This window comes from Suncus etruscus, chromosome X, assembly GCF_024139225.1.
Source record: "Suncus etruscus isolate mSunEtr1 chromosome X, mSunEtr1.pri.cur, whole genome shotgun sequence".
Lineage (NCBI taxonomy): Eukaryota > Metazoa > Chordata > Mammalia > Eulipotyphla > Soricidae > Suncus > Suncus etruscus.
This window is the reverse complement of record NC_064868.1, coordinates 85,430,058-85,442,725: the sequence shown is the minus strand read 5'-3', so window position 1 is coordinate 85,442,725 and position 12,668 is coordinate 85,430,058. Positions and strand designations below refer to the sequence as shown.

General features: G+C 46.7%; 1 protein-coding gene across 1 annotated transcript; it reads right to left on the bottom strand.

Moving 5' to 3' along the window:
- Positions 1–4,743: 4,743 nt before the first annotated feature.
- Positions 4,744–12,398, bottom strand: SLITRK2 (SLIT and NTRK like family member 2). The gene is made up of 3 exons (XM_049767477.1): positions 12,201–12,398; positions 8,742–8,795; positions 4,744–8,191 (listed from the first exon to the last, which is right to left on the bottom strand). Exon 3 carries the CDS (start codon positions 8,147–8,149, stop codon positions 5,612–5,614), a length of 2,538 nt encoding a protein of 845 aa, XP_049623434.1. The 5' UTR covers positions 8,150–8,191; positions 8,742–8,795; positions 12,201–12,398; the 3' UTR covers positions 4,744–5,611.
- Positions 12,399–12,668: the final 270 nt, after the last annotated feature.

Below are 12,668 nucleotides of genomic sequence, written 5' to 3'. Positions count from 1 at the left end.
GAATATACCTAGCAGATTTATTCTGATTTTCAAATAAATGCAAATAGCTAGAAGTGTCTCTCTCATTAAATCTTTCCACTCTAGTATTTGGATTTTAATGATAACATTTCTACTAATAAATTAACAAAATATTTCCCTAGATTTGCCTATCAATTTACCTCTAATTTTGTAAAATTAAAACAAAGATTGAGTATAAAGGGATAGTGCATCAGGTAAGGCGCTTGTCTTGCATGTAGCAGATCTGGGTTTGATCCCCAGTACTCTATATAGTCCCCCTCCACTGCCCCTACCATTAATGATCCCTGTGTGTAGAGCTAATAATAAGCCCTGATCCCTGCCCGGTATGACTCATAAACCAAATATTAAAATAATAGATCACTTATAGTATTAGGATATTATCATGAAAAATAGTTGGCTCTGGTCTAGTGGTTAGAAAGTCAATAAACTTCAGCTCCCTACTGTGGCATCACTATTGGAAATGCTTTAATTCTTTTTTACTTTTGAAAATTTTAAGCTGGTACTAAAAGATAGCAATGGAAAAGGATTGTTTCTCTCATTCACCCTTACAAAGACTAGAAAACCTTGCTTTGTAAACATTTGAGCAGAATTTGTTAAAGCAAATATGATGGTTCTAGTAATGTTTTGCTATTAATTCTTCTTAAGATTCTAAAGAGTTGGGCATGAGATAGCATAGTGGTAGGGCATTTGCCTTGCATGCAGCCAATCCAGGATTGCATGTTGTCTGAATCCTGGCATCCCATGGGATCCCCTGTGCCTACCAGGAGCAATTTCTGAGCACAGAGCCAGGAGTAACTCCTGAGTGCCACTGGGTGTGACCCAAAACCAAAAACAAACAAACAAACAAAAAAGATTCTAAAGAGCTTTTCTAATTCAGATGCTTAGGGCTGTGACTCTTTCCATGAACTAAACTTTTAGTACAGCAGAAGGGAACTGAAAATAACTTCCCAATAAATAATGGGCTCATGTGCATATCCACTTTTCTGTATTCATTTTGCCTATACATAGCCCAAAATATGACATTTATTTCTATAAAAAATGTCACTGTTTGGTACAGAATTCTATTTACACGAGAGCTTGTTTTATTTACCATTTATTCCAATAACTTGAGAACATTATTTCCATCTAAATCTAACAGTATTTGTACAAGTATTTTCAAGCTAAAATATTGCTAAAAAATTCCAACGCACATGCAATTCAATATGTTTACATAATAACATACATGTATTGTAAAACCGGTGACTCTAAGTACTTGATGAGATGTAAATACTGGAGTCACTCCACCCTCTCAAGGAACCACTGCAGGAAAGAAGAGTTCCCAGTTTGAATAGAATTGAATTGAAAGGGATTGGCTACTTGGGCTGTTCAAGAATGCTACTGTGCCCTCATCCCATCGCTTGCTAGTTCAATTCACATAAAACTACAGCAGATTTTTCAAGTATAAATCCTTAGCAACCAAGAAATTGGAAGCACAAAGCAGCATTGGCAACACACACTCTTATTATGCAGGTGGGCTCTGTTTTAAGCAAAGTTGATACTGAAAATTCAAACTTACAAAACCCAGAATGATTTCGTGGTTTATAAAATGGTTGTTGTTTATAAAAAGATTCACAAGTTTATTCTAAATGGCAGCTGCCCTAATGCATTGAAAATACAATTTGAGATACAAAATGTCAATTGACACATGACCTTTTGCACAATCATTGTGAGAAGCAAAGTAAACCTATATACAACACTTAATTTTCTCTCTTAGGATTTAGGTGTCTTGTCATTGTGTTGACAGAACAAAAAACACTTAAGACAAACATATTTTTGAGCCACTGATATATGAATTAAATACTACCTCTAAAACATGGATTTAGTGACTTTGGTGGTTTTGTATTTACAATCTTGGGAGTCATTTTTGCAATGTTGATCTTTAAATAGCATAGGTAGACAGTTATCTTCAGGCCATAATATGGGGTCTAATTTCCATCAGAAAAAAATCTTCCTATATTTTCTGTGTATATTTTCTTTCAAGGAGTGCAATTTTAAAGAAATGTCCACCATAGTTACAAGTAAGATCCTCTTTTATTAACACTAAGTTTCCTGTCAAGGTGGAGGGTAGTAAGTGGGGGTTTATCTCCTCTCAACTGCATCTCTGGTCCTCCCTCATCACATAGCATAGAGCCTAGCATATAGAAAGCAAACCTTAAATAACTATATACTCAATTCATGAATAAAGAAAGAAGTGGCTAGATTGGGAGAATTGTCTGCAAGGCCTTATTTCACTCTGGTATCCAATCCATGATGTTTCTGTAATGTACATGATGAAAATGAATATTTTCAAAGTACAAAAAGTAATAGAAACTTTTCCTTATTTTACTACTAATTTGTAAAAATAAAAATATTGAGCCCTTGATGACATGAAAATATTTAGAAAAATTAAATCACCTAGAGGTCAGAGGACAACGCAGAGGCAATCATTTCTTTACTCACCAACTGCTGGAGGGAACTAACAAGGCACACGTCCACCAAAGTCCAGAAACAGTTTCCACTCTTGGCAATTGTGTCCAGATGGAGAAGTGTTAGTTTCAAGCATTCCAATATGAAGTGAACCACAGATATATTCAGAAATAGGAAAACAACAAAGTAAGATCTAGAATCAAAGAGAACTGCCATCTGCCATTTGTAGAACCAGCCCTATAGATCTGTTCTAGGCAGGTCCAGGGAAGATGGTATTCTACTGGCAGGAACCATTTCTCTGTGCTGAAGCTCAGATCCATCACAAGTTGCACATAAAATAAAAGTGAAACAGCAAGATCTAGCTGCAGGAGATAAACATAAAAATGCTAAAAAAATTGATGTCGGAAATACTTGAGTATATAAAGCCAAAACAAGATAACCAATCAGAGGGGGATGCTAACAAGTTAATAAAACTTAGAAGTGTTACTACATCCAAAAATAAAGCTTCAGAGTAAATGGTACATGGTGGTTTTAAATGAAATAGTCTGCTCCTCAAAAATTATTTCATCTTAGAACCCAATGCAAATAAATTAGAAATCTAAAATGTCTGAGATTCTAAAATTTAATCTGTAATTACTTCAACTTTAAATATTATTCATAAATAATCTGAGTTCTTCCAAGAGACTTCTTTGAGAATCAAATAACTATGTGAATAGTAAACTACCTCTCTTAAAGATTAATAAGTTAGCCCATGGAAAATGACACTTGATAGAAATGTCTGAGGATAATAACTGAATCACTACATCAACTATTAAAATCATATAATTTAAGCCTAAGAAAACCTAATTTACCTTGGTAATCACTTCCTAAAATACCTATATTTGTATTGTGTATTCATGATGGAACCCAATGTGAGCAGCTATAAAAGTCAGTTAGCATTAATACTATTGCTCCTCTTTTCTGCAATGTAAATGTTTTACATATTAAATTTTCTCTCATCATTTCAGCTCACCAGTTTCCATTTTGAGCTCATGGATAGAAAATAGGTGTTCTCTCTAATCAAAAAATGAAAACATCACCTTATCTCTGTAGATATTCAGAAAGTTTAGCTTGTTAGGGGGCATTTTTAACCTTTAGAGTTTAGATGCAAAATTACCTTCTATTGTTCAAAAAAATTCACACCAAAGATTATTAACCTAAATAATTTGTACTTAAATAATTCCTCATTGAAGGTCCATCACATAAATTGTTGATGGTGACAGATAATATCCTATTTGTCATTTAAAGCTATAAAAGTAAGTTATCAGGATCCACTTCAATCTCCACATGCTAAGAAAGGATGATTATGTGCAGTAACCTATTTATGAAAAGGAAACTGTGTGCTTCTTTCTGAGGCCATCAATTGCTTTAATAAGGAATTGAAAAGCTGGGCTACTTTATATGCAGATCACCATCCCAGTTGCATAAGGATTTACAATAGACAAAACAAAACTATTTTTTGTTGTAAAGAAGGGCTGTTTGTTTAAATCACACAATAATGTTTGCATCTAAAAGTTATTTACAGGCTAATTAATAAGGCTTCAGGAATAGTACATAGGCTCACTTAGTGAAAATAATTTTAATGCAAAGACCGAAAGGAAAGGCTTGCTTTAGCTGACTAGGAAGAAATTCAAGTATTACATGCCTGATGGAGGCGGGGTGGGGGTGATTGTGGTGGTCGGGGAATTTGATGCCTACTTTTTTTGGCTTAGGTGCTAGAAAAGAAATCTGGAGATGCGAGTCATACAGGATTTGATAGCACCTCATTTATGCTTTAATAAACTAAGAGGCAAACGCTGCTTTCTCTGAAAATGTGAAAATTGAGACGGATTCAGTCTAACCTGAAATCCTCAAATAATTTAAAAGTAATGTATACATTGTCTCTGCTGCTATGAATCTGTGGAGAATCTATGGGGGGAAGTTTGAATTTAACCTTTGAAGTCTTCCTTCAAGGTAGCTAATGGCTCATAAGTCTTTGTTTAATGAGGTGTGTGGCGGCCTCTACTGGTATATGTTTATAGAAAATGTTTCAATAGGCAGAAAAAATATTAATTTCAATTAAAAAGTTAGAAATACAGACTCTTTCATTTAAATATATAAAAATATCTAATTTAATGCAGAAAAAATATATTACAAGTTGTGTAATGTACTCTTAATTAGGAAAATAATCTAAAACACTGACCATGTTAGTGTAAAATAATGATTTATGAGAGGGCATTAATTGTTCAATTCACTCTGATATTGGGTTAAATATATTTTATTAATGAATCACTAATCCCAACTGAGGTGTTTTAATTACCTCTAGTCCACTGTTAAATCCCCTTAGTTGACTTAAATAAAATCACTGAGAACAAACCCAGAGGAAAGAAAATATTTTACAGTTAAATCTATAAAGTCCTAGAACTAGAATCATTTAATGAGAGGCTGGTTTCTATAACTCAAGCAAACTGCATGTTGACTTAATATAGCTGACATTTTCAGTCTATTTTACAGTGTTTTTAATTTCAAAAATACAACACATCAAAATATGTTCAATTTCTCAAAGCTAAAAGCAACATTTAAGTAATGTACTTAAAGTGCAAAGGCACTTTAATACGAAGAAGAATGCCTAGTGGCTATACTTGGCAACCGAAGACAGAAATACCATATATCATTATTTACAAAAGAATGTATAGTCTCATCTACAAAATAACACTAATTATCCATTTTCATTGGAAAACTTTGTTGGCTCTTTCCTCATTCCTCATAATCTCCTCTTTCCATTCCCACGCGGAGAACAGAACTCAAAAAAGAAAGAAAAACAACAAATAAAATCTAAACAAAACCATAAACAAAAGACATGTAAAAATGCAGGAAAAAAATGTAGCAACATTCTGTTCAATGATGATTCCTAAGAAGAGAAGGGTGGGGCGGGAAGGCCGGGGGAGGGGAAGCAAGAGAAATAATTTAAAGGAAAACTGGAAAAAAAACACAGTATCATTGCTTTACCCCCTCCCCCAACATTGTCCAAGTCCCCCACGATGCTGCGAACCACCCGGAAGACCACAGCAGCGCTTCCAGTGGTGTGAGCTGCATCCTGCCATGCCTTGGGCTGGGCAATGACTTCCCTTCACAGCTGACTGATTGCAGTTTGTTTTTCCAGAACTTCGAGGTAGTCTGGTTCTGATTGCGGCTTAGCTTGCAGTAAAGGGTGCTCGGGTTTCGACTGTCCCACAAAGCATTTCCTGGGAGTCCCATATAAAACGGTTTTATTGATTCTGTCTTGGTTTTGGCGTCGAGATTCATACGAAGGGGCAAACTGCCTTTTGGGTAGGGTACAGAAGTTATAGTGCACCAGTCCTGCGCTGGGCAGCTCCTTGACTCGCTCAGCGATATTCTGATACAGCAACTCGGGCTCTCTGGACGTGGTCTGCTTGTCCAGAAGCTCAGCGGCACTTATTGTGTAGGCCAGGGCAGCCGGCTCTTCCTTTTTCTCTTCCAGGTTGCCATAGCTGAAATCTTGCAGGTTTCGATAATAGGCCACCGGGTCACCGTCTTTCTGCATGTAGATGGGGTTTTGGCACATCTGGCCCACCGGTGGGGGAATGTAGTTATAGACATGGCCATCGTTTTTATCCTGTGCCTCACTGTTGTAGGAGCCGTACTGTAATTGGAAGGAGCTGACATCTAAGTTGGTGGCACTCCTAGGAACACTTGGAACCCCCTTTCGTCGTTTGAGGACAAAGACAAACAAGCCAGCCCCAAAACAGACAGATAAAATAAAGACCACAAGCAATCCTAAGATTAGGACTGACAGTGGAACTTCAGTATGGAGCTCGGGATAAGAACTTGGGGACACGCTCAGTGACCCTGGGATGTCTGTGTTGTGATTCATGGACAAGATGGTGCCATCTGACAAGTTGGGGTTGTCTGGGCAAATAGCATCTCTCCCCAGAAACTTCAGTATCTCCCCTGCGTGTTTGGCAGGAGACTCACACGTCACCTCATTGATGATGACGGGGGAATTGGCATGTTCTGTCCAGTCCTTGAGCCCCATGATGTCACATGTGCAATCCCAGGGGTTCTCCTGCAGATCTATCTGGATAAAAGCAGGCAGCTGGTCCAGAACCCCTTTTACAGGCAGGTGAGAAAAATGGTTGTTTCTCAGATTCAGCCTGGTAAGGGCCGTGCCTCCAAATATGTTATGTGGTAAGGACCTCAGTAGGTTGTTGTTCAGGAACAGTAGCTGCAGGTTAATCAATGCGTCGAAGGTCAGTGGCTTAATCTCCTTGATGACATTGTACTCTAAGTAGAGGTACTGCAAGCTCTGCAGCCCATCGAACATGGAAGGATACAGCACCTCCAGGTAATTGCCATTCAAGTAGAGTCTGCGCAAACTGGTCAGGTTGGTGAAGGCACCTTCCTGGATGACAGCAATGCGGTTGTTTCCTAGGTGCAGCAAATCCAGAGAACTGTATTCGAGGAGGTCGTTCTTGTAAACTGCCTGCAGGTAGTTGCCAGTTAGGTAGAGCTTCTTTGGACTGGTGGGTTTGGGCTGCAGGTCAGAAATGTTGGTGAACTTCCTTTCTTGGCAGTTGACGTTCAGACCATTGTCCGAGCTCTGTGAGGTGCAAACACAGCTGCTGGGGCAGGTGAGGGGCACAGGTGACTTGGTCTGGTACACCATTATGGGCCCAAAACTCTGCCGGTCCTTGGACACAGTAACCCTTGGTGTAGGCCGGTTTCTCATCTTGGGTGGCCGACTTGCTTTGGGAGCTCGGGTGGGGTTGAGAGCTGGATTCAAGGTCGGGGACAGCCTCTGCACATGGCTGTCAGTGTGGCTGCCCCTCTGAGTGGAGTCACCAGTACTTTTGCGAGGGCAAAGGTCCTGCCGGGTAAGTTGGGTCACATCTTTTCCATGCAACCGAAAGGGGGTTTCACACACAATCTCCCCCACAAACACAGTGATGGTGTCCAGCCAGGCCTTGAGGGGCAGTAGGTCACATGTACAATTCCAGGGATTTTCCTCCAGCTGGATCTCCATGATGCCTCCGATATGCTCAAGGACACCGGCGAAGGGCATGACTTTGAGGCGGTTCCCTCGCAGGTCTAAGTGGGTCAGCAGGACAAAGCGGAACACATTGCTGGGCAGTGAGAGCAGTAGGTTGTCATTGAGGATGAGCACTTTGAGCTTGTTTAGTTTGCTGAAGGCCCCTGCCTCGATGGCACTGATGTAGTTGTAGTCGGCTTGCAGGTACTCCAGGCTCTCCAGTCCCAGGAATGTGTCCTCCCGGAGCACCTCCAGCTTGTTGTTGTTGAGGTGCAGCCTCTTGAGGGTCTTCAGACCCGTGAAGGCCCCAGTGCGGATCTCCTGCAGCCGGTTGTTGCCCAGGTGGAGAGTCACTGCGTTGGAGTAATTGACAAACTCGTTGGGGTAGAGTCTGGTGAGGAGGTTCCCATTGAGGAACAGCTGGTAGATGCGATACTGGGGGGGCTGCAGCAGGCTGACAGTTGTAAATCCTTTGTTTTCGCAGTTAATATTCAGGACGTTCTCCTTCTCCTCGCACAGGCAGCGGATCTTGCAAATGTCTTTGGCAGTTTTGCGACTCTCCGTGTGGAAGATCCCAGCGACGGTGAACACACTGAGGATCCAGATGCTGCTCAGCATCTTTAGGCAAGGGGGTGACACCTCAGGGACCGACGGGCAAACCTTGGTGAGGAGGGGGCAGAAAAGAACAGAGTGCATGGGAGAGAGAGAGAGAGAGAGAGAGAGAGAGAGAGAGAGAGAGAGAGAGAGAGAGAGAGGAGAGAGAGAGAGAGAGAAGGAACCTGATTAAAATGGCAAAGCGAGGGGGCGGCATGAGGGGAGGGCTCTTGGAGTGGGCACACACGATGGTATGAAGTCATGGTATTTCCCAGCGGCTGCTGCGCCCCAGCCACCCCCCTCTCCCCACACTCCCTGCACCGGTGTCCCGGTACACAGATGCACCTGATTTCCCCAAGGGTGGCCGCCAGCCGCGGAGTCATTAGGAGCCCGAGTTGTCCTACTAAATCCAGCCTTGGCCAAGGTTTGGGGCGGGTGGGGGTTCTGCAAGCGACTGGCTCCCTTGCCAGTCTTGGGCTTGCAGCAGAAATTGCTTGACTTTTTTTTTTCCCCCAACTGCGCCAAAAGGGGGTGGGAAATGAGAAAACTGACTGAGGTGGGGGGAGGGGAGGCTGAAAAAGCGGAGGCCAAAGCGGGGTGAGGGGGGGTTACTCACGCATCAGGAGAAGACGGGACCCCTCTCCGCGGCGGTCTGCCAGGAGTTTAGCATCTTTCGAAAGAGGAGAGGGAGAGCGAGGTAAAAGAAGATGCAGCTTGGAGGGGGCGGGGGCGGGGGTGGTCCTGTTTCCTGGGGACCGAGCAGTTGGCTTGGGTATTGGGAGGTGGAGGGGTGCGGGTGGGCGGCAGGAGCGGCAGAGGAGCGCGGGGCGCCAAGCCCACCCAGGTCCGCGGGGCTGGTGCTGCAGGGAGCCGCCGCCGGGTCGGGCAGCGACGGCCAAACCCCGGGCGCGCGCGGGCTATCCGGGCGTCGGCGGCAGCCGTGCGCGGAGCAGTTTGAATTTGAGAGGCTTTGCAGACTCCCGGGACAGGGCTGGGGTGACGTCACGGGGGAGGGGACAAGCTTGGGATCCAGGGCGCGCGGTGGGGGAGGGATGAGCGGAGGCAGCCCTGACCCGCGAGTGGCTTTGCAAAAGCTCAAATGGGGCTGCGCCACTGGCGTTTCAACTACTCCTGGCGCTAGCACTAGGCTGGAGCCTCCCAGGCTCCCCGGAGAGAGGGATTCTCCATGAGTAGCCAAGCTAAGGGCCCCCCCCCCCCACACACACACCGAGGCTGGCCCTCGCGGGTGGCCAGGGCCGATGGACTTCTAGTCAGAAACCTATTCAGGGTTCATGTGTGCTAGGTGTGTGAAGGAGAGGGGGAGGAGGACTCGGAGTTGAGCGGTGCCTCCTGAGCTCGCTTTCAGCTCCACAATTACTTTTTTGGATGGTCACTGATTGGGGGAGGCACGGACTTGCCTGCTTTGGGCAAAAGCCAACAGAGATAAACAAGGCGCCCTTCTCCCCCTGAGGTTTATACTTAGCCCAACGAGGAGATTTCCACGGTTGCATTTTGCCTGAAGGGATCCGTGGGTGTGAGAGCGGCAGCATAAGGCGGCCTGAGTGGGAACCCAGAGAAGGCCTGAACTGTCTGGGGAGCTGGGACAGAAAGCTAGTGCCTGCAGAGCAGAGCAGAGCTGGAAGGTGGCCTCCTGGCCTGAGCTGGAGACAGCAGACCTGGTCTGCGATTGATCTAGCTCTGTGCACTGTAGATATCACTTGCTTCTGAAACGTCCTTTCTCCTCCTTTGGCTGAAAGGATGGACTCTAAAGGCTCTCTGGGCTCCTCTCTGAAGCCAAGTCGGGTCTGGATACCCTTTAATCACATGCTAAGGGAGCAGCTGCTGCGTTTTTGGATTCATGATCTCCTTTTTCCTTGATAACATTAAGGATCCCTACAGTCAGGAATCCCCTAGGAGGGAGTCCATCTGCAGAATGGCCTGGAAGGGCCAGATCATCCTTTGGGCTGCAGTAGGAGAGAAGACACGGGGAAAGGAGGGACAGGGATAGAGTAGGAAAAGGAAGTGACCCAGAAACGTGCCTGACCAGCAGGTCCCTGCAACTGGGCCCTCTCCTCCCCAGCCTGAAGCAGGGCGACTCAACATCCTGGTCCATGACTGGCCCAAATGTGGAATACAGACATTTGTTAAGGCTGGACCCTAGGAACAGGCATTTGCTAAGGGGACCCTGGGTACACAGAGTTCCTTGCCCTCCTCTGCAACTCCCTGATTAAGCCATGACTTTGAAATTGTCTCCCCCATAGGAACTTCCCTATCCTCCACACACACCCAAGAAGAAACCCATGGTTTCTCAGCTCAAGTTCCAAAGCAACCTGTGGTTCTTGGAGTTTCTATTGGACTTTTGCTGGAACTTTCTGCTTCCTCCTTTTTCTTTCAAGAGAACCCTTGACAGACATTCTGAGCCTGCCACTTTCCCTTTCCCCATCCTCTTATTCTTCAGAATGTATTTCCCTCTGTGCACTGCAGAGCACCACTGACTGTAGTGGTACATAGGGGCAGGCGGCCCAGTTTAGGGGGACTGAGCCTTTCTCCAGTATCATTGCATGCACATGCAGACACCAGGCACTCAGGCATCCTTTCATTTTCAAGGGCCTCTTGTTTCCACCTATTTGCTACTAGTCAAACCCCCGAGTTCCTAGACAGAGAGGACTTATTTATTCAGTCATTCCCAGAGCCCTAGTGGATGACTGCTGAGATAACTTCCTTGAAGTGGAAACCAACCAGACAGCCAAGAGCACTGCAAACACATTCATTTCCCAAGGAGTGGGTACATCCACCAGGCAAAATTCCTGGATGGTGGTTGGGAATGGGAAGGGTCAGGCATTTGGAAAAGCAGGAGCAGAACCTCAGGACTAGGGAGCATGCTGCTGCTCAGTGTCACTTTGAGCCCCGTCTCCCAAAATCTTACAAAGCGCTGGTAGGAGGTGGGAGAGGGTTTCCCACCAATGGGCTCCTTTTATTTTGAAAACAATTCCATTTGCAAACGGAATATCGCATATATGTTGCAGTTCTCAAGTCTGGTAACGTCTCGGAAGACACTGAGGGCACCTTCTGACTCCTAGAGAACACAGACTCTTTTGCTAAGAATTTCAGAGTTAACGTGGCGTGGGGGTACTGGGAATTCCTAGCAATGCAAAGGCAACAAAGAAGATCTCCTGGTGGCAGCAGGCTAACTTTGGGGGTGTCCCCCAAAGAGGTATTTTTAGCTGTCGGCGGGAGCAGCAGAGCCTCTAGCCAGCCACACCATCCCGGGTCCCTGTAGCGTCCTCCCACAGATTCTTTCGGAGCAAATCCACCTCGGACCAATCAAGCACTTGAAGTAAGTTTTCCTGTGGCCCTGTGTTGGGCAGCACAGCTTCCGCGCAGCACTTTGGGGAAATCGCCCAGGGAAGGAGCAGGGAAGATGCTGGGTGAGCCCGAGGGAGGCAGAGGCGGCCGCTAAAATAAGAAGGCGCTGCCTCTCCGCTTTGAGGGCGAAGGAAGCTCGCAGCCGGGCCAGCCGCTCGCTCCAGGAGAACCTGGCACTGGGACCCCAGCGGGCTGCGCAATGCCGCTTCAACCAGTCCTCCCGTCCTCCCGTCTAGCCACGAGGGGTTTTAAAGGGCGGCCGGAGGTTGGGGACTGGGTTGGGGGCCTCTCAGAGGACTAATGACTAACCGCGACTTCCTTGCGCCCTCCCTTCTTCGAGGGTCAATGCTATTACCATAAGGGATTCCGAAGGCTTCGGGGGACTATTTGGCGAGCGGTCGGACCCTGGGCATCTAGACGCCTGGCGCCCGGTGAGGGATGCCTGGAACCCTGGCGAGTTTCAGGGGTGGGACACCATGGGCCGCCTACCTTGTCGATGGCAAACGGGGCGCTGTGCGATGCCCGGAGTCCAAGCACGCCGCGGAAAGGTCCGGAACGAGGAGAGCTGGCTAGATACCTCTGGCCATAGTGGCTGCGGGGATCCCGGGCCTTGCTCGCTGGGCACCCCAGCTTCCTAACCCCGTATCCGAGGCTTGGGGAGGTGCCCGGGGCAGCCCGGCCGCGGCCCCGAACGCGGCTGGGAACTTACCCGGAGCGCGCGCGGCCCGGATGGTCCCCCGGAGGCGCCGGCTGCATCTGCCACGCGGGGAGGCACGAAAGCCCGCAGCGGCCCGGAGGGAGGGCTACGAGGCGGCGCCCCCCAGGACAGCCAGATCCCACTGGAGTGGCTCTGCCGGCGGGCAGCGCCTCTGGCAGGAAGGTGGGAGGGAGCCCGGCGAGGGGAAGAGGGAGGAAGCTCAGGGGGAAGAGGAGGAGGAGGTCGAGGAGGAGGAGGAGGAGGTTAGGAGGGGGAGGAGGACGGAGGAGGGAGGACCCGCAGCCCCCTTGCCCGCACTTATCAATCACCCCGCGCATCCAATGTCCCCGCTCAGCGACCAGGCGGGGGAGGCACCCGCCCCCCAAGGAGCCTCAGCCCCATTTTCCTGCCCAGTGCCTCTGAGCAGAGCTCAAGCCTCTGTGCCCCGCGCGCCTGGAACTCGGCCCGGCACTTGCAGCT